General features: G+C 38.0%; 2 protein-coding genes across 3 annotated transcripts in view; one reads left to right on the top strand and one right to left on the bottom strand.

The window, feature by feature from the left end:
* LOC122633003 overlaps positions 1-18,859 on the bottom strand; it is a 172,870-nt gene extending 154,011 nt beyond the window's left edge. The window contains exons 1-3 of the mRNA XM_043820402.1: positions 18,799-18,859; positions 18,312-18,394; positions 17,372-17,510 (exon numbers count right to left, since the gene is read on the bottom strand). Coding sequence (XP_043676337.1) covers positions 17,372-17,429 — 58 coding nt within the window. The 5' untranslated portion in view covers positions 17,430-17,510; positions 18,312-18,394; positions 18,799-18,859. The remainder of the gene's footprint in view (positions 1-17,371; positions 17,511-18,311; positions 18,395-18,798) is intronic.
* The window catches only part of LOC122632993 (tyrosine-protein phosphatase Lar), a 484,453-nt gene that overhangs the window by 45,523 nt on the left and 416,311 nt on the right, over positions 1-22,619 (top strand). The window lies entirely within an intron of this gene.

Raw genomic sequence — 22,619 nt, 5'->3', positions numbered from 1 at the left:
CACGATGGCACCTGAAAATCATCTGTCGAAAGGACGAACGTGAACGTTTACAAAAGGGACGACGTTGCTCTCGCGGTCGAGATGACCGATTTGCTACTACCATAGCCAGTGGATTGACCCTGGAGCTTTTTGATTCGATCAATGTACCGGACACATCGTATACGCCATACTATATTCTTCTCTTTCTCTCATTCTCTGGCACTCATCAAACATATACATTGATACACATATAGAAATACACGTCGACCGACACCGACCGACAAACACATCACCAACCAAGCACCACCACCACCGCCACCACCCCTATCCCCCTTTTCATACCATCGCATCGCTCGATGCGAAATGGCCGAGGATTTATCAATTTCGCCGTAGCAGCGCCAACATTCCGCGCAAACGGCGACTGCCAATTAAAAAATACTGCCGTCGGAATCGTCGAAACGAACCTGTCCCTACGTTTCGTTCGTTCGTTCGTTCGTTCGTTCGTTCGTTCGTTCGTTCGTTTCGACGAGTTCACTGCTTTCCCGGGATACACGAGCCAAGATCGCTGAACCAACGTCTCTCTTTCTCTCTCTCTCTCTCTGTCTCTCTGTCTGTCCGTCTGTCTCTCTCTCTCTCTCTCTCTCTCTCTCTCTCTCTCTTTCTCCTTTCCTCATTCACTCCTGAATCCACTCTTCGTATCCTCCGCTGTCGCGTTTTTGTTCACGTCCATTTTCCTAGAGTTATCGACGGCTAAACTTTGAATTTTGATTTTAGCATGAGAAATAGTTGGTTGCCATAGTCATCTCTGTGATTACGGTATTTCACGAAAAGAAGAAATGGAATTCGAACGACGTATCGTCGAATTCCGATTGTGCCGAGCACAAAGAGAAACGGGATAACGTGTATCGACGACTTCGCGCTATACGAAGAGAATCGTGGAGAAGAGGGGTAGGGAGGGGAGGGGAGGGGAGGAGCTGGCGGACGAACGAACGGGGCGAATGAGGGTGCTTCAATCTGCGTGCGCGATACGTCAAGTTTTCTACCGTATATCGATCCGATATAGAACGAATTGCATGCCAAAACAGCTAATATCCATTTCTAACGAATAACGCTAATGTTATTTAAATGTAGAATATCGTATGTATATACACCTACGTATCCGGTTCTCAATGGAAAAAGTCCAAATAAATTGCTTCGATAGAAGCAACACTCGCGGATTATTTATAGAAAATTAAAGGGGAAATCCATCGAGGAAACTATTCACGTTTTCATTCGTTCGAGGACGATCTCGTAGAAAGGAAAAAAAGGAAAAGCGAAATCGATGGTAAAATGGAGCAGGCGTGTTAAATTTAACCAAAACTGTCGGCGATCAATCACGCATGGCACGACGTTACGACCGAGCTTGGGAGGAGGAGAACGAAAAGAAGAGGAAAACGAAAAGGACGACGAGGATCGAGTCGCTAAAATTTCTCATTTCCAGAAGCGAGCGTGCTCGCTTACTTTCGCGCGAAATAAATCGTCGGTAGGACGAAGTAAAGGTTGCTCTTTATCCGGCTGAAAGATCAAAAGTGGATACGCTCTCGTATATACGTTCTTGCTTTTTGGACGACGAGTTTTGGTGCGAGAATCTCAGACGGTCGTTGACGAGGACCAGGAAGGGTGGGGGTAATGGCAATATAGGAGGTGGAAGTGGAAGAAAAGGATGGAGGAGGTAAACGAGAGACAGGGAAAGCGCCGAGCCAAAGGAGAAGCACCGTCGACGACCAGGAAAAGAAGGGAAAAGAGTGGAAAGGGGCTGGAAGACTTCGTAGCGCTAAGGGGAGAACGGGTGAGGAGGGAAAGTGGGTTTTGTAGACATACACAATTTGTCAAACTGCCGCGGCACAATGAACCGTGTATTTTCTCAGCAGATTTTCCGTCACGGAATTCAGGCCATCGCCGACGTCGAATACCCTCCTTCCATTCCTTTCCTCTTTCTCTTTTCCTCTCTTCATCCACCCCCTACTACTTCGTCGGTTTTGTTTTCGCGTTTTCGTAGCTGCCACTTCGCGGCGGCCTTCCAGCCGTGTGCTTCTGTTTGTACGATTCGTTTGTAGAACGAAGTACATTTGAAAATCAGCATGGAAAGGTGTTAACGCAAAACATTTTCATGTACCTCTAGCATATATGAACGACGAGATCACGAAATTGTTTCTTACTTTCTTTGCTCTCTTCGAGGAGTAGTCTTCGTAAGAAAAAGAAAAGAAAAGAACGAAAGGAACAAAAAATTAAGTCGCGAACTTGACGACGAACTTAATTTGCACTTATTATTCCGTCGACACCGATTTCGAAGGATTAACAAATATTGATAGAGAAAACGTAAAGAGAATCGCCTTGGATCCGGTAACGCACCCTGCGGTAAATCGTTTCCTGTTAAAAACGCGTGATATGCCTATAGATTTCCATAAAATTCATTCCCTAATAAATCCGTTCGCGGATTCGGCGATGCCCCTGCTCTCGGGGAGTAACAAGATAAGGACATTGATTTTTCGAGCCCCTATTAAAATCCTACACGCCGGTATTAACTGTGATTTCTCTCTTCCCCTCGTTCTCTCACCCCATCTTCTCTCGTTCTCTCTCTCTCTCTCTCTCTCTCTCTTTATTTCTCTCTATCATACTATTCAAAAGATCGATTTTCATCGACAGCTTTGGGCGATGCCAAATGAAGAAACAGAGATGTAAAGAGAGAGATAGATAGAGATAGAGAGAGAGGAAAAGAGATTATTCGGTTAACGTGATGCGATCAGATTTTTAATATTCCATCGAACGGAAAATGACGATCCCCGCGGCGCTTCCTTGACTAATCGATCTCTTTAAATTCATATTCTGAATGTATTCGCGACGCGTAGCAAAATTCTAATTAGGTATGCATTCCACGTCGCAGATAAAAACACGAACACTTTCGTCGATGATTCAGCGTGGCGACGTTACCGTTGTATACGATTAACGTGACGATTTTCGTATGCCAAAACGACTTCAAAGTATACATACCTTAAAAAAGAGAGAGAGAGAAACAAAATGCCACTTTGATAAAATACGGATTCGAGTCTACGCACGTAATTAACGTTCTTTAACAAATCCAAAAAAGAAAATGCGACTCTTTCTTCAGTCGCTCTTAGCAATCTCTGTTCTTTTTTTTTTCTCTTCTTTCTTTTTTCTTCTTTTATATCTTCTCGTTTCTACGCTCTTACCGAGGGTTCGATAAAATGTAGGCAGCTAACCGACGCGAACCAGCCACGAACGGTTTGAACGATCCGTCTGAAAAGCCTTCTCTATTTTCCTCTTTTACCTTTACTCTGAGTCTGACTCTCTTTCTCTCTCTTTCTCTTTCGAACTTTCTCGACAAATGCGTTTGCGACTAGAATCGTGCTCGCGAATTAATTATGCAAGCACGGTTACGCGTGCTCGATCGGAAGGCTTTTTTCTACTGGCAAAACGACGACTGGCTTTCGTGCTGTTACCTTTTGCCGTCACCTGCATGGAAAAACTTTTACGGCCACGATCGATAATCGAAGTCGAACGAGCGACCGTCTTTTCTTACTTTTCTTCCTTTTCTATTCTCTCTCTTTCGACTCGTTCCTTCTTATTCCTCTTCCTATACGCTACTCTCCCGACTTCACACTCCAAACGATAGCTATCTTCCACTTTTACGATCTTCTGACGTTACAACGAGTCGAGAAAGTCTTTGGAAAAGGAGCTGAAAGAAGGGGGTGGCATAGAAATTTTCTTCTTTCGGGACGACCAATCGGAAGAACGCCTAATTTTGCGACATCGCTTTCAAGTCCAATGCAGCTTCTTTGCGGCTTCTTGCTCGTTCAAACGTGGTGCGAATAGAAACGAAGACGAACCGTGACTAAAAGATATTCTTTATTTTTCTTGGGCTCTTGAACGAAGAGATAAATTATTGATTGACTCGTGGAGGAAAATCCTTTTACGCAGGATTATCCATAGAAAATTTTTTCGAGTCCCTTTATAACATCAATATAATAATGTTACTTTAAAATGGGAAAGCAACGAAGCGCCCTCGATCCCTGACCTAATCTTCCTCGTTTTCACGGCACGATTCTTTCCGAAGGTTTCTCATCCATCGCGAGATGCGTTAGCACTTTGGAAAAGTCTAAGACGTAAAAGAGAAACTAAAGAGAGAGAGAGAGAGAGAGAGAGGAAGACAAGAGAGAAGGTGAGAAAGAGTACGGATGAGTCGAGAAAGGGCGACGGACTCGAGCAATGGTTCGTACGTGATGTGGAAATGGAGTTTACGAGGAGTAGCAACAAACGCGAAGAGCCAAGATAGAAAAGAAAGAAAGAAAGAAAGAAAAGGAGAAAGAAAAGAGAAAAGAGATAGAGCGAGAGAGAAAGAAAGAGAGTTAGGTTCTTTGACGGAGCAGAGTACCCTTTTGGAAGGCACCATCCCCTGGAGCTCAACTTTGACTTTTCTCCGGCGGGCCGGCTGCTTCGGGAATAACACCCCTCGCCTCATCTTCGAGAACCGAAGAGAGAAGAAAAGAGAAAAGAGAGAGAAAAGCAGTAGCAGCAGAAGCAGCAGCAGCAGTAGCAGCAGTACCAGTACCATTACCACCACTACCACCATCACCACCAACACCAACGTTAACACCTACCCTCCGACTTTTGACCCGGCCTGCCAACCAGGAAGAAAGTCTGCTGGCGCGTTTGTTGCCGCCACTTCAGCGGCTATGTACATCGACGAAAAGGAGCGACTCGAGAAGGAGAGATTCTCCAAAGTCGGTTCCCACTCTTGACTTTACTCTTCTCCTCCTCTTAGCCCCCTCTTTCTCACGCCTTTGCTTCCCCTTTTGCTTCCACTCTTCTTTCTCCTTCTCCTTCTTCTTCGCCTGCACCTCTCTTTCTCTTTCTCTTTCTCTTTCTCTGTCTCTCTCTCTCTCTCTCTCTCTCTCTCTTTCTCTCACTCTCTTTCTTCTTAGACGTTCCTCGATAAAGGTGTGCGCTCAACGAGTAGTGGCACTCTCGAAGAAGAAGAGGGAAGCCACCGTAGTGCCGGAGAAAACGAAAAGAAAGACGTAGGGTGCTCCTCTCGTGTTCCTCTCGCAGACTTTGCTATCGCCACAGATTTTCCTTCTTTCTCCTACGAGACGTGTTATCTATATATCTCTTTCTTTCTCTTCTTCACATCCGCGGCGAAGGCGTATCTCCTCGTTCTTCTCTTCCTCTCGATCGATCGATCTTGCCGCAAGCACCGAAACGAGCTGGCACGGAATTCGAAGGAGGAACTCAATTCACTCTCCCTTTTCGTACTCTTCTCTTCTCTTCTCTTCTCTTCTCTTCTCTTCTCTTCTCTTCTCTTCTCTTCTCTTCTCTTCTCTTCTCTTCTCTTCTCTTCTCTTCTCTCTTCTCTTGTCTTCTCACTCGCGAGGAAATGCTCGAGGCTCGTGTTTCGGATACGAATGGAGAGGCAAAGTTTTACGCGGCTCTTCCATCGACGGGATAGAGAAAGAGAGAACGCTATTGTGTGTTTGTGTATATATGTATGTTACGATGGATGGGTGGATATATACGTGTGGAGAACTTACCAAATACGACTCCCAACTTCGATCGTAAATTTGATATTCAAAACACGAAGCGAACAATACCTTTGTACGCCTTTTCCTTGTTGCGATCCGTGCCCGTTTCGAGAAAATTTCACGATCGGTGCCGATCAGATAACGCTGATTTTAATTGCTTTATAATACGAGCTAGCAAAAACTGTATAATTGAATGTACAATTCGATCCAAGGAAAACGATCTTAACGACGGTCGTACGAAAATGTTGGCTTCAAAAAAAAAAAAAAAAGAGAAAAGAAAAGAAAAGATGTTATGTAAGATGCTGTGTATTACGGTAATCGATATTAATGAACACATGTCGAGACGTTCGTTTACGCGATCTAAACGGTTCACGTTATTAGCGTGACATCAATTGCCATTTTCAAGACATTCTTAATATCTTCTTTCTTCTCTATTAATAATGACCCTATTATCGCGAACGTAATTCTCAATTAAACGAAATATAATTCTTCCAGTCGGAGACGTCCGATATTCTCGGGTGGTGATTACTGGAACGCTATTTCACGTAATTTTTTAATTTACCGCGTCATCCGGTCGAACTTTTGCCCTCGTCGATCTTGATTAAGACGAGCGATTCGCGAGCTTTCCGTGGAAATAATCGTGCCGTTGAACGACATCGTTTTTACACTCGAACGGCGCTTTCGCGATCTACATTGTTCGATACCGGTATCGAAACGAGTACGACAGGGCTTTACGATATATCGACGCATTAACTCCGCTCGATGCTTTCCGATACAAAATTTAGGTCGTATAAAAAGAAAAAGAGCGGATAAAAAATATATGTGCTCGACTACCACCATCGCCGGCAACCGTCAAACCAACGAGATGAGCGCACGTACCTATCTATGTATGTACCTGCATAGTACATAGCCCTACATATGCAGAAATGGCATTGAACGATATTTGCAATTCCCACACGAAATTGTAACGCAAATACGAACGTTAACACCATCGAGATACGATATTTTCGAAATGATGATTTTGGGATGGCGGATAAGTGATATTTGCAAAGTATCTTTAAAGAATGAATCTTCAAAAGACATCTTTTTTCATTAGCTGTTAATGAAAACTAAATGTAGAGTACTTGTTATCTCTCGTAACAAAAGTAAATAAATAAATGAACAAACAAAAAACTACAAAAACTTGTCAATCGAATTAAATGAAATACTCAACTAAAAATAATCTTACGATATAAAATAGAATAGTTGTCGCGAGAAGCTATCGTTTGAAAAAAATTTATATACTACAAGTCTTTCTACTGCCCTATAACGAGATACGATACCAGAACGTAAAATAAAATCCTCGAGTAACTATATCGGTCGATTTGTCGGCCATAGTTGCTCTTCACCCTCCTTGTTCATCTGTCTCACTCACTTACTCACTCTCTCTCTTTCTCTTTCTCTCTCTCTCTCTCTCTCTCTTTCTCTTTCTCTCTCTGAACCTACGACCCGCCAAATTTAATTTCGTATTTCGAGGAATTAAAATTCAAACGATTGGACGATTGACTTTATTTGCATACCGATGGTATTTATTAAGCGGGATGTAGCTTGCACCACGAAGAATGGCGTTTTACGCTTTCTCTCTCTCTCTCTATTTCTCTCTTTCACTCTCTGAACAACGCGCACCACTATGTACTTTCCTTCTCCGTCGATTTTCTCTGTTCCCTGTCGTTCATAAAAATGAAAATGGATCGTAGAGTGCGCGCGCACGCGCGCCAAATGGCCAAGTAGATTTATGCCGGAAGAGACAGGAATTTTCATTTTTCTGTCGCGAACTGCGTCACCGAGCCAACCATCTCTCTCTCTCTCTCTCTCTCTCTCTCTCTCTCTCTCTCTCTCTCTCTCTTCCTCTCTGTCCTTTTTCAAGTCTCTCGTTGCAGTGGCCACGGCATTGCTTTTCGTCCGAATTTTTCAAACGATTTTTTTGCATCCATCAATGATCGTTATATTTCGATGATATAAATGCCAAAGGTTATGGTTGGAATACGTCGATGTTGAGAATTAACGTTCGTCGTCCCCAACCCTACCCCCTCTTCTCCCCCCTTATCCTTTTTTCGTATTTTAAAATGAACAAACCAAATAAAAAAAAAAAAAAAAAAAAAAAAAGAAAAAAGAAAAAAAGAGAAAAAAATAGATCTCGCGCCTATCGGTCGACAAACGATCGTTGTTCGCTCCCTCGCAAAATATTTTCCGATAGTCCCTTATCTGTACTAGCATTCTATATAAAGTGCATGCATGCAATGCATGCATGCATATACATTGGTCTCCACTGAGCTACGAACAAAAGAGAATACTAATTTGCAATAGGAGAATACGAAGGATAACTACCATGGCGTATCTCTTTAACGCATTGTCCACAAGGTCCATGGACGACCAAGCGTAGAACCATTTCCTTTATCTTCATCCCCTTAACGGCACGTATTACAGGCCCAAGTGCCACTCTAAATTAGCGGCATTACGGAAGATTGAGAAAGAGAGAGAGGAGAGAGATAGAAATACAGAGAGAGAGAGAGAGAGAGAGAGAGAGAGAGAGAGGGAAAGAGAGAATTCAACATTTTCTACGAGCGACGTAAACGAACAGAGATTACGTTTGCGCTCTAATCTTCTCGTTCGAAGCTTCGACGTGACAGAATACTCATTAAACTTGCCGACTTTCGCCGACCATTAAACGACGATGATAAACGAATTATTGGATGTGGCGCGACGAGGAAGAACGAAAAGAGAAGGGAAAGCAAAGAGAGAGAGAGAGAGAGAGAGAGAGAGAGAAAGAGAGTGGGAGGAAGGAAATGAGGAGAGTGAGGGGTACCGTTTAAACGACTTGCCGTTAAATGGGAGAAAGAGGTGGAAGTAGAAAAAGACGGGGAGATAGAAGTAAAGAAAATCAGAAGTGAAGATGAAAAGGAGGACGGGTAGAGAAAAATAATCGAAAGGAGGACGAGTCGTTCAATTAGAGGAGCCGAGGTGGCACGATCAAATGCGAGAATTCAATTTTCTCGGTCTTTCAATCATTTCGAGTGCACCGGAGGTCCCTCAAACTCCTTCGTGCTCCTTTCTTCTCTCTCTCTCTCTCTCTCTCTCTCGCTCTCTCTCTCTGTCTATCCCTATCTCTAGCTCTGTCTTTCTCTTTTTCTCCTAGTCCTTCTTCACTCCGGTGAATTTGCCCTCTCACCTGGTTACCTAGTTATATGACGCGGAGAGCCGATATACCATTTTTCCGGCACACCCCATCTTCCCTTTCGTTACCCAATCATATTCGAAAAATCCTCTCCTCTTCATCGCGCTCCCATTTCGTCGAAAAGCTGGGTACCTACCCGATTTCAAATGCTACGAAAAAAGGAGAAAGGAGAGAAAGATATATATATATATATATGTATGTGTGTGTGTGTGTGTGTGTGTGTGTATGTGTGTGTATATACGAAAAGAGAGAGAAACCCCTATAATTTGAGGCTTATCCCGATTCTTCTTTATTCAGAACACGGTGCTCTTTTCAACAGAACGCGACATGTAAAAACGTATATTCCAAGGAAGCAAAATTCCTACGACTTCACGTGGAATCCCTACGTCTGTCCTATCGACCGAAGGAACGAACGTGGAGACTAGAAAAAGAGAATCGGGGTATCACTGGAAAACGAGAGATTTGAAAATTTCAGTCGTCGTTAATACCAACTACTTCCTCTTTTTTTTTTTTTTTCTTTTTCTTTCGTTTCTTTCTTAGATATATGATAAGTCAGTCGAGTACGTGGTAATATTAAAAATTGAAGAGCGACGATTTATAAAAATTGTATCCAATATTTTCAACGAGCTCTCTCTTTCTCCCTACTTTCTTTTTCCCTTTTTATTTTTGTCTCTCGACACAATCAGAATATTGGAGATCGTGCAATTTCTCTCTCTCTCTCTCTCTCTCTCTCTTTCTCTCGATACTCGCTAGCTCTCATCGATTCCCTTTCTCAAGATACCAAATCATACGAATTATGTTCTAAGCCTTTCAGAAAGAGCTAAGCCTTCCTTTCGATGAAAACGGATAGAACCGATTCTTTCGTTCCTCTCCGAAAATACAAGCTTTTGAATCTTACGTCGATATCGTCCCTTATCGTTTCCTACCAAAGCCGTTACGAGAACTCAAATCCGCGCGGAATCAGTCTCCTTCCTTCTCAAATTCCTTTCTCAAGCTTGTATAAACTGTGGGATAATAAATGTCTCCTAAAAGAAATACGATCGGATGAAAGAATGTTAAATAAACCCAACTGTATCTTCTTTAGCAATTTAACATAATGACATTTTATAACCAACCAAATCCAAATATCTACATTACCATTTTGTCCATAATCGGTATTTTGACTTCGAATTAATGTCTTCCTTTATATACAGTAATATCTATCTCTTCGTCAGCTTATTACTTTTTCTTATTGCATTGTCGATATTTTATATACGTTCCGTCCTATTTTAACTATGTTAAATTTAGTCCTACGATATATTTGCAATCGTCTAAATATGTTTATGTCTTTATTAAACTGATTAATGAATATTAAAAAGATATTTTCAGCCGTTGTTCTTTCTCTGAATATAACGCGATTTTTTTATTCGCGCATAAAAAAAAAAAAAAACGATATTCTCGAGAATAACTACAGTTATATTTTCATAACATCGTACGATGTTTGTTCTTCTACATAAAGCAACTTGAAAGAAGATACTCTCTATACGTTCGATCCTTAAACAAGTCTATGTTAGTGGCGAACGAGGCGCAAGGCTCTTTTTCTTTCTCCCCCTCTTTCTTTCTCTCTCACTCTCTCTCTTTTTCTCTCTCGGTACTTCGATCCTATAGCAAACATCGAGAGAATAATACGACTCTTATGTGTCTCGTATATCCGTTGGGAAATCCATCGACGTATAAATAAGCTTCAAAGATAAGAGAGGCAGAGAGAGAGAGAGAGAGAGAGAGAGAGAGAGAGATAGAGAAAGAGGATCATTCGACATAATTTCGCTTTCTGCTTAGTTAACCCCAAAGGACAAAGTAGCTGCTGCTCGATGATACTCCTCCATTCTCGAGCCACCTCTTTATAAGTAGAAATAAACGTTCTCATCAGCAATCTATTCACTGAAATAAAATAATACAGGATAAGTCACATAAGAAATTTAATTACGAGTGAAATGATATGATTCTTCGAAACGGAGAGACTTTTCACTCTCTACCCACCCTTCCCTGCTTACCCCTTCGATTCACAATGCCCTTCGGAATTTCGCGATTTCTACGATTTCGAAGGAAGGATCTTTAGATATCCCATCTATATGTTTTACATCGAACGCGTCAGACGACCGAACCAGTGAAATTCCTTTTATATTGGAATTTCCAATCGCGTTCTATTCGTACGTCGGCCCTTTGATCGTCCATGGAAGGACTTCTCAAGAAAAAGAAAAGGAGAAAGGGCATACGATATACGCATGAATGTATCATAGTTATCCAGCTCTATGAGAATATCCCTCCAAGAGAATAATCTCATCTCGTACTAGAACGGACACATTGAGGAAGGATATGATTCGTGAGAGACTGCACTGGCAAAAGTCGAATTCCTCGTCAAGAAGAAACGAAAAGGATAGAACGTTTGGGAATGCTGATCGTTCGAGAAACACCACTGGGAATGTCACCGTACGACAGCTCGAAACGATATGTATTCCTGTCCTAGAAACAAGAAAGAGAAAAAGAGGAAGAAGAGGAAGATGGAAGGAGAGAGAAAGAGAGAGAGAGACATATGAGTCTTCTTCAAGTATTTCGGCACGATTGATGATCAGGAACCAAAATACATTCTCCTGCCAATGGCGTAAATACCAGTGGCGAGAGTAAGTTCGATCGATTCTTCACTGAAACTTTTCTTACAAACAACGATCTTCTATTCTAAGTACCATCGTTCCCTTCGTCGAACGAAGTTTTCCTAAAGACTCATAAATTATTATTTCTAGGGTTCTAATTAAATCGATCGATGTTTTTAAACTTTGACGAACGTCATACAATCGCATAATATAATAAAAATTTTTTGTAATAATAATCACTCGCAATATAATAATCATTCTTTTTAATATCGTATATCGGTCATTATAGATTTATATCGATTTAATCGTGGAAAATATTCGATAAATTTTACTCGGAAAATTTTACACGTTTCTCTCTTTTTCTATATATATATATATATACATATACGCACATACACACACACACACACACACACACACGTGTATATATATATATTTTTTTTCTAATATTGCTTACGCCAATGGTAAGGAAGAACGATAGAGAAGACAAAATGGAAAAGAAAATGTACGAACGAATAGGAGTGAAAGGAATAGAGGAAAATATAGCTATGTTGAAAGAAGAGCGAACGAAGAGGAGACGCGGATTCTCATTCGTGTCCTCTTACACAAGTAACACAAGTAAGCGAATTCGCAGACGTGCGCACATAGAGAGAGAGACTCGGAAGAGGATAAGCGAACGAGAAGAGAACGTTTGCACACTATTTCCACGTACAGCTGGCTCATCAATCATCAGAGTTTAGAGTCGGACACGTAATTTCCGGGGCGTGGGATTCGTTCGACGTACGCGTCCGTTCGGGCACGGTTTCGATTGGCCGATGGCAGCTATCCCGACTACCCGATTGGCTGCGTCTCCCTACCAGACCATGATTTATGAGCCCTACTACGTTCGTTAATATGCCCGGTGATCGGTTCGAACGAACCGTACTCGTCGAACTCGCGCTAAGGGACCTACCTAGTACTACAGAAGAGTTACGTTTCGATCTACGATGACCTTCAGAAAACCTTGGAATTCAGAGAAAATGTTCCCTCTTTCCTATTTCGCACCGAACCAACTCTAATTCGTCGAAGCGAACTCGCCGTACTAGGTTGGAAAGTTCCTACGACGAATAAGAAAAAAGACAAATGGAAAAAGAAGAAAAAGGGTCACAGATTCAAATCTATCATTAATCGTTATTCCGTACCGACGCCAAAATTCTACATTTACGATATTGTTTCGAACGAACGTCAAACTCTCGTCTGACACGAACTTTTAGAAAATACAAACTAATTTCCATTTCGACGAGAGCGCCTTCGTCCTTTTGCGTCCGACGGAATAAAAAACAAACAAGTGAAAACGAATAAGGAGGATCGATCCTTCTCAAGGCCTTTAATGAAGTTTTTATTTGTTCTTGAGAATACAAACAAAGAAGAGACGTTCCTTCGAAGGTTAGCAAATGTTTATCTTCATACCACCCCACTCTCCCTTTCCCTTTTATTTGATTTAACGTCCAAGACCCTTGAATAAACTTCGCGTTTCTAATATTACATATGTTTAATCCTACGATAGGTATAAAAATATTTACAATAGGGAGATAGACGTGAATGTTCCATGAACGAAATCAGAATACTAAGTGAACGAAAAGATGATTTTATCGTGATGATAAAAAAAAAAAAAAGAAGAAAAAAGAAAAGATAAATTAAACCGAATTGGGTAATAAAGTGACGAAAACAAACGCATCGCGATTTAATCCCTGGCAGATTCTCTAATCGGTCTTAATGAGCCGGCACGATCGACGAGAACGGATTATTCCTGATGCGAGCAGTTATACTACCGTCTTCAGATAGGATCATGGTTAACGACGTTAATGACTGCGATTCAGTAGGATCATGGAACACGATACCATCGAGGAAAGGGTAGTCGTCTAGTTGGGGTAGAACGAAGAACCTTGGAGAGAGAGGAAAAGATGAATGAGAGGAAGAAAGTAATTACACCGTTACTATCTGCAACTGTAAAAATCGATACTGACATTTCCTCCTGTGAGTTTTTCGAAACTAATAGACACACCCACATACATACACACAAACACACATACATGTGTGTGTGTGTGTGTGTGTACGTAATAAATATTTAGTTTGATTAATGAAACGAATTAATAAAATGTTGAGATAAATTAAAAGTAAAAATTGAAAGAAAAAGAAGAAAAAACACAGAAATATTTAGTTATTTGTTCGATAATATTTGTGATATATAATTTAAATAAATCGCAAAGTAATACCGATTACCAAGTCTCACTACGTGGAGCTCGCTGCAGGCAAACTGAAAGTGCGAGCTGTAATTACGTGTTAATTAATCGCGTTTAATGAACGTTCTTTCCACTCGATGAAAATCGATCGAAGATACGTCGACCTCTACTTACCCTATCCTATCCGAGACAAATTGTTTATATACATTTTACTATGATCTTAAATTTAATATTTTCTTTTCGACATATAATTAATTTAATCTTAATTATAATTAATTTGATAATATTATATATATATATATATATATATATATATATATTACCTTCGTAATAACGATCTTTGGTCAATAGTCTTAATAATAATCTTAAACTGAACGTACTTCAATCAACCGAAGAAAAGCAAAGAAAAAAGTCGCATACTAAAATTAAACACGCTTTATATAGTAATATATAATAAAATTAATGAATCTTGAGAAGTCAAAATTCATTATTACCTATTATTTTTTACTCGCTATATAATCCTAACGATTTTATATGCTATTACATATTCAAATTCTGCACTTTTTTTTTCTAGTATCTACCTGAAAAAAAACAAGCACACGTTTACATTTCAATTTATCTAAAAAACTTAAATAAGATATATATACACATATATAAAACAGAATTTCTACGAAGAGGAATACAGTTCTATTATCGATTTATAAATATAATTAATACATAGAAGCAATCGTGACAGGAACCTGCAACAAGGAACGACCTACATATACGTAATTATAAGAATGAATAATTATTTTTAAGTCTTGGCTAAATCGAAAAAATATATTAAATTATATTTATTTTAACGAATGACGTGACTTATATGAAAACAGATATAAAAAATTATATTTAATATTTTCTGTCTGCTTTCAGAAATATAAATATATTAATAGAAATATATAGCTGCTCATTAGAGACGCTTAAAATTTGTACGAACAAAATAAAAATGATAACAGCCAATTTAGTCGTTCTATTTGCGGAAATCGATTACAATCGCCAATTGTCGTCCCCAGAATAATCGCCTGAAATAAAAATAAAAAATATTTTAATAATATGAGATATTATAAATGCCTAAAGGCATACGATGATATACGTACGTTCAACGCGTATGATAAATGCATATGTAATCCTAGTTTTTATTTTTTATATGCGTGAATCAATATTTATTTCCGTGACTCTACATTATAGGATGTAATAAATAGAAAGTGAAATACAAATTTTAAATATTACTCTTGTAATAAACAAAATATATAATTATCAACAAGAGCTAATATTAAAATTTAATCCGTAATCTCAAAAAAAGAAAATAAATAAATAAAATAAAAATATATTGCGTTAACAAATGTTACTATATAACTTTAATAATATTTAATTAATTTCTACAAAAATATATCGAGACGTGATTCCAATTATGTTTTACTCTAATCAATTATTTGTGCATCTTTTAAAGAAGATGATTCATCATCTCCGATTGTAATAATTTTTATTGACGAGCAAAAAATGACTACGTGGCAAAATGATAAAAATGTGATAAGACAATGAGCCATTCTTTGAAGGTTCGATTATAATACAAACATTTAAAAAATGACTGATCGTCAATAGTTGCCCTCTTGAGCCACGGTTTGTGGGGGCCTCTTCGACATATAGCCTCTTCTTTGCTTCGTGCCCTAACCACTGCTATCGGGCATTCCCTATTATCGGAAAAAAAAAGAAAAGAAAAAAACAACTAAAAATAAAATGTGATTATATTTTTTATATACTATCCTAGCCTGTGGACAATCAATGGATCAGGAAAATCCATTAATCGTGCGCATCTACACAGACACATTTACTCGAATGCCCCAGCAGATATTGAATCTGATCAATGAACCTATTATTAACCCTTCGCAATTGAAATGTTCAAAAAATATCGAACAAAATTAGAAAATCTACGATAAATCTTACGCTTATATTATTTTACTTTGATACTTTTACTTTAAAATACATATACAAATAAATTAAATACACTACAAAACCGTGAAATTCGAAGAGTTAATATACTTAATACTAAGTATCCAACGCGTTCAAAAATCTTCGCTAAATCGATAGAAATGAATTTTTCAAATGCAAAGACACTTGAACGGTTTGATACTGATATATCTGGCAATGCAGAGCTTCAGAAAAATATGGAAATAAAAGCAAACGCTGAAAAAGATTCGAAAATTTGCTGAAACTTTGCAAATATTCGGAAACGAGATTTTCGATTTCTGAAGTGAGCGGAATTACTCCTTGCATCTTATCCGATTCTACCTACTTAAAAATTAAAAAGACATTCACACAGAAGTATACTACCTGCCTACCTATTCCTATATATAAAAAAAATAGCAAAACATTCGTTCCAACACATACGCTCCACGATTCTCACACATACCGTCAGGGTGCAAAAGCCTACACTAGAGAGTATGTCCCGGGACATCTCCGACACCCTAACTCAAACGCGTATAATTTTTAACTAATTAGGGATACGTACCAATTTGCTGAAATCGACTGTTACGATTAGTGATTATTTACGTTAAGGCTTTACTTTCAATATAAATACTAATACGTACTAGTATATAAACATACTAGTAACATACGAGTATTATTTTACTCATTATCATATAGTTTATTCGAAACAGATATCAATATTTTATTTATATATATATATATATAACAACGTATTAACAATCATTTGGAAATTACACGTAACAATGTACAATCCACCACCTAACATACGACCACACATATCCAAGGTGAAAGGTACATCGTTTATAATCGCTAATACAATAACAATCGCCAAATATAGGGAACTTAAAACTAAACCCATACTAACTGTTTCTCACCCATGCGAATAACACCTGGGTAACCACACAGATGAGAACGCAAAAAGTACGGGAGGGAGAAACGGGAATTAATATATTAATAGCTGAAAATCCTGAGCTAAAAAAAAAAGTTAACTTATTATCTAAGTCTACGGACTAATGACTCTAGATTTATTTTTCTTCGAAATAAAATATTTTTAATTAATTATTATGGATTGACGACTGTTATAAAAAACTTCGTTTTATTTTGAAATAAATAAATTATATATATATATATTTTTTTTTGTTTTATTATTAAAAATTTATGTTTATATTTTATTCAAAAAACCTCAAGCGACTCCGTTCTACAAGTGAATTTTTTAATTAACTTATAAAATTATACTTTGACACTTGTAATCCAAAGTCTACCTGTCGCGAATGCCTTCTTGTTCATTTTTTACAAATATATATCAATGTATAAGATGTATAACTTTTGTATCAATAATAACTACTATAGAAACTACGTCATAAGATACGTGTTGTTATAATTAAGTTGGTTATAAGCTACTTGACTTTTATATTAATTTTATAAAAAAGTAAGTAAATGATAGAGCGTAGATATGATAGTGTGCCGTTAATTATCAATATTATCGCGTTATAACAAGAAGACCCTAACCTGAGCTAATATACATACACACACATATATATATATGCAAAATATAAAAAATATACAAAGATATATGCCACTCGTGAGTAAATTCACAAGAGAATTTACTCACGGTCGTGCTCGTCAATTATCAACTTAAAAAATTACAACCAGTAACTCGTGCCGATTTGGATCTTTCATCCTCGACATGATGAGCACCAGAGGGATTTTAATTTTTTCACTCACTACTTATGAAGTTCCCTGATGGCTCCAAAACACTCGTCCGCCTAGTAAGTTGATCCATAGTAGGTTAAAAATATTATAGGTTAACATCAAAGTTAATTAAAATTGCTGTTGGTTTATTTGGTTCAATACCAATAATGATCTGAAAGGATACAAATTGAATTGTTGTTATATTTCCATGTTTTGATAGTAAATTGTAAGATAATTGGATATGAAATTTTTAAATTTACCTTTTAATAAACTTATAAAGAAAAAGTATACTATTCCGTCTTTCATGATTTACTAAATAATATATGATGTTTATATATTAATTGTGGTACAAACACTGAATTTAATTTATGTATATGTAACTTTATGTATATATAACTTATGTATATATAACTTTACTTTTAATATTTAATTGCAGTCTGTGCGACTGCCAAAAAAGAAAACTTTATGCGGACAAACACTGACTCTATAACTGCTTTATACGCAGTCATCTAAATATACTTAAATATTAATATTATTCCCAAAACATATGAAAATTTAATTTATTAAACAAGCACTGCCTCTACTTCACGAGATTTTATTGACTGTAATTTTGTTTAATTAGGTTACTTGGCCTTACAAGAAAAGTGTACTACGAACAAAGTGTACTGACTCTATAACCGCATGGGCATGGTTACAAATTATAATTATATAAAATTAACTAAAAATACAAATAGATTATACAACGTCAAAAATTTTTATAAAATACAATCCCTATATGTCATTCCTGAAAGCAGTAAGAAATATTCTAAAATAAATTAATTAACTATCGCATTAAAATTATTAATGTCTTCTTGATCAAAGTAATTTTATTATATATAAAGAGTCATATACCAATGTAGAAATCATTCTATGTTATCTCGAATAAAAATTATATAGCAGAGAATATATTATATCTATGAATATATGAACTCACCTGCATTGAAGAATTAAAAATAAAAAGCGATTAGCACAGCATTCCGAGCTGACCTCTGTTGCTTTGTAAAATAATAGAAATAACTGGAACATATAAGATCATTACATTAGTACAGAATACAATAACCTACACATACATATGCATTTGTATGTATGTGTGTGTGTTGGTATACCATATATAACGTATATAAAAAGCAGTATAATATAAAAAATGTGATCGGACCAGGTTGGTCAATAAAATAATTATCTTAAATCTAATTAAAGCGTGAGAGAAGTGTCGAAATTACGATAATAAGACTGAAAAATTCAAGAAAAAATATGACGTCACTATTGATATGATGGAATATCGAGACACCGATTTTATTTTCGTGGATATTTCGTAAACTCTATGATGGCCAAATGTGCGAACAATAGCCCTTGAAAATTGCAATATCAGCAATCGATTGATATATAAAATGACACTGTACGTTATAAAAAATGTTAATTACCTGCGATTAAAACGACGACGACGTGATTTCCGTGACACTTTGGATAGCGATCACAAATCCAACATGGCTGTGTCGATCGGAGTGAATTGCGATTTCAGACGCGCATGCGCAGTAGAAAAGGAATTGTTTAAACGCGCTCGTATTTGAATTGATTATGACGCATAATTAAATTCGCGTATGAAATTAATTCTTTTTTTTTCGTAATTTTCTTTTTAATACTCGCAAGATTTAAATTCGTCTTTATCCTTAATATAACCAATATAGTAAATATAATAAAAGATAATCACATTGATAGACAGTAATTTATATAAATTCTTCAAATATTTACTCAATGATTTAAATCGATAATTTCTCGAAAATCAAATGATTGACGTCAGGTAGGAAGTAAAAAAAAAAAAAAAAAAGGAAGTACCAGGTAAATATGCACACGTCTGTGTTCGTATCTTTGTGCTATATAGAATTAAACAGGAGCATGCACTTATGCAAATCCTTGAAATCTAGTCGTCGAGCCTTCACAAAAAACTACTCCGCTAATCCCTGCATACATACACATCAATCTATCTAATTCTCTCTCTTTCTCTTTCCCTCTCTCTCTCTCTCTCTCTCTCTCTCTCTCTCTCTCTCTTCCTCATACATGAGTATGTGCACACATAAATTCTTCGAGTAGAGTCGACGACTAGTAGGTATACATAAAAAAAAATTGTCGAGTTCGATGCACCGCGCTTGCTATACGAGCATCGCTGACCTACATAATTTCTTGGAAATGGCCACGGACTTGCTGATGCCTTATCACAAGATAAATCGTTTTTCATTTACTAAAAAAAAAAAAAAAAAAAAAAAAAAAGCATATATCGCGATCTATTAAAAACCAAGAAAGTTTTTACAATTTTTACAGGTTTTTCTTATTCGATTATATTATTTTTTTGTGTCGAATAAAAGAAATCGTTATACTATTATTTTGAATACGATTTTCGATTCATTCACGTTATATTTACGAAATAATACGACCTCGATCCGAGTAGGTAAACTATGAAAGATAGAGAACGAAAGACTCAAGAGTATAAGGCGCGAAGCAAGGGCGGTTACGAGCTAGATCTCCCTTGTTACGACGGGAAATGATTATTCACCCTCTTACGCCTTTGCTCGACAGCTTAGCCCCGGCTACGTGCACCTAGTCTGACGTTGAACGAACGTTTCCACTTACAGACAGAGGGAGACCAGCTTTATCTATCGCGACTCTAGGAACGATTCCGAATCGCTCGGACGTGATGAGGTGCAAACCGACTAATTCTAATGTTTCCTCTCTAATTTTGATTGAGTTTAAACAATTTTTTTTTAACGCTTAAAAGATTCAAATCTTGAACAAATTTTACGTAAACAATTGTAATTTAAATATGGCAGGTATATTCTTATTCGTAACGGATATCTGTAAGTGGACAGTTTCAGATTTTATAAAAAAAGAAAAAAGAGATTAAAGAATTCATCCAATTTGGAAATAAATCGGAAATCTACAAATAAAAAATGTTAAATCGTTTGATCTACCAAAATGGAATATTAGTGAAATAAAAATGTAAGAACGTAAAAGGTAGATGTGACAATTTTGCCTCAGGTGAAATTCTATCTCATCTCTCTTTCTCCCTCCCTCTCTCTCTCTCTCTCTCTCTCTCTCTCTCTCTCTCTCTCTCTCTCTGTCTGTCTGTCTCTCTCTCTTTCACGAGTATATAGAGATATTTTCTCACGCTTCGATCGTGATACCGCGCAGCTGCGACTCAATGTTAGAGGATTACCTCGTCTGAGGTTCCGTTGCTTTCCTATTTATCACTATACGCTTCGCAGACTCCGACGTAGATACATACATACTTACAAAGACGAGAACTCTTCGAGTAGTAACAGAAGAGACAGGGGAGGGAAACGGTAAGACCGCTCGTATGTACAATGTTTTAAGTTGATTCCGTTAAGAGAGGAAACGATACTCGAAGAGAAATGTACGACATCTCGGTTGGTTGCTATCGATTTCAAACGAACCAGAAGAAGATACATTAGACTCTTATCTCGTCATCCCATCGGCGATGCCATCGTAAAATTATACAAAATAAAAATTAATGATTTCTCCGACAATAATACGAACTACATCGTCTCGTTCAATCAGATCGATCGGAGATTCCAAGTTTTATCAAGTTAGCTATAACACAGAAATAGTATCATCGTAATAGGAATTATATTCGACATCGATATTAAACTACGTCGATCATCTGCACATTCTTCTCGTGGCTGGATCCAAGCGTACGGGAGATTGTAAAATAAAGACACGATTTCTTATCGTTTCCCTTTCCCCAGCGTAAAGAATATCTTGAGTAACTTGCATAAAAATAAAAGATCAAAAACGTGAGGTTGTCAGGAAATTGGTAAACCGTAAGAAATAGCGTTTACGTTTCCCCCGTCTAAAATTCTTCGAGGATGCTCTCGAGGAAAACGAAAAAGGTGTAATTTGAGCACCACTGAAGCCGGCGATGCAGCAACGATACAAACTGGAAGCTTACCCCGGAACTAGCGAGCACTGTAGGGTATGTTCCGGGGGAGGCTCAAGGAGCCTCGAGTTCATTATTTATAGTCCAGCCTTACGAGCATGGAATCGTACTACCATCCTCTCTTCCTACGGCAGAACAAGGAAACGATGCAAGCACGAGCCACAGTGCATCGGCTCTTTCCACTCTCCTATCCCCACGTCGTAGAGCCGACGGTGAACGCTATCCCACCAGGTTCTCCTTCTTCACTCTCGCTAGTATTATAAACTAGTTTGAACCGTTCACGACTAACAACGTTACCCACCGAGCGTGTCTCGAGACAGCATTACTAGAACCACCCTAGAAACGTTCTCTCGAGCATGAGATCCTCTCCTTTCGAATACATAGATATATAGGTATATATATATATATATATATATATATATATATACTTATATATTATATATATGTGTGTGTGTGTATATATACGCATGCAAGTACGCGTATGTACAACAGTGGACAATAACAGCTCGTGCTGAAGATTTCCTCTTTCTTCGACCTAGCATATCTTTTCACTTTTCCCTTTATTTTTCTTCACTGCTTTATTATGAAATAAAAAGCATTGTTTCTTCAAGATTTCTTTTTTCTTTTTTTTTTACTTTATTTTCCTTTAGCCTGTAATAATAATCTTTTACCCCGTATTACTTTTTGGTTAAAATTAAAACGCGTAAACATTTGCAAATGCAGCATCTTCATTTGCATTGTGATTTAAAAATGTTCAGAGAAAGTATGAGAGTTTCAAAAACCAAGACACCAGGGCAACGACCTATGACAACAGCGTGCATTTAGATGGACCACTGCTCCCTCTCTTCTCTTTTTCTTTCTTTTACTCTCCCTCTCTCTCTCTCTCTCTCTCTCTCTCTCTCTCTCTCTTTCTCTCTCTCTCTTCTCGTACCTACTATCCCCTTTGCTACGCTTTGTCTCGGTGAGCTTCCTGCCGCAGGCAAGCATCGTTCGAGCAAGAAATGGCCGACCGTTTGTCCAGTGTCCCTCCTCGCTGATGCGAAGAGAAAAGAAGAAGTTAGAGCTGGTCGCTAGCTCGTTCGTTCGCTTGCCCGCTCGAGTGGACCCCAGCGGCGAACCTCCGCTCATGTTTGTACTTCCAGAATTTCTTGCGCACCGCTTACGAATCTCCTAAGGGACGTGCAAAGTGCCATCAGCTGACAATCGTGCAAGCTTTGACTCCTTTCTTCCAACTTTTTCTTTCTTTCTTCCTCTCTCTCTCTCTCTCTCTCTCTCTCTCTCTCTCTCTCTCTC

The sequence above is a fragment of the Vespula pensylvanica genome, chromosome 11 (assembly GCF_014466175.1).
Source record: "Vespula pensylvanica isolate Volc-1 chromosome 11, ASM1446617v1, whole genome shotgun sequence".
In the NCBI taxonomy this organism is placed as follows: Eukaryota; Metazoa; Arthropoda; class Insecta; order Hymenoptera; family Vespidae; genus Vespula; species Vespula pensylvanica.
Note: the sequence above shows the minus strand (reverse complement) of the source record. Positions and strands in the feature narration are given on the sequence as shown.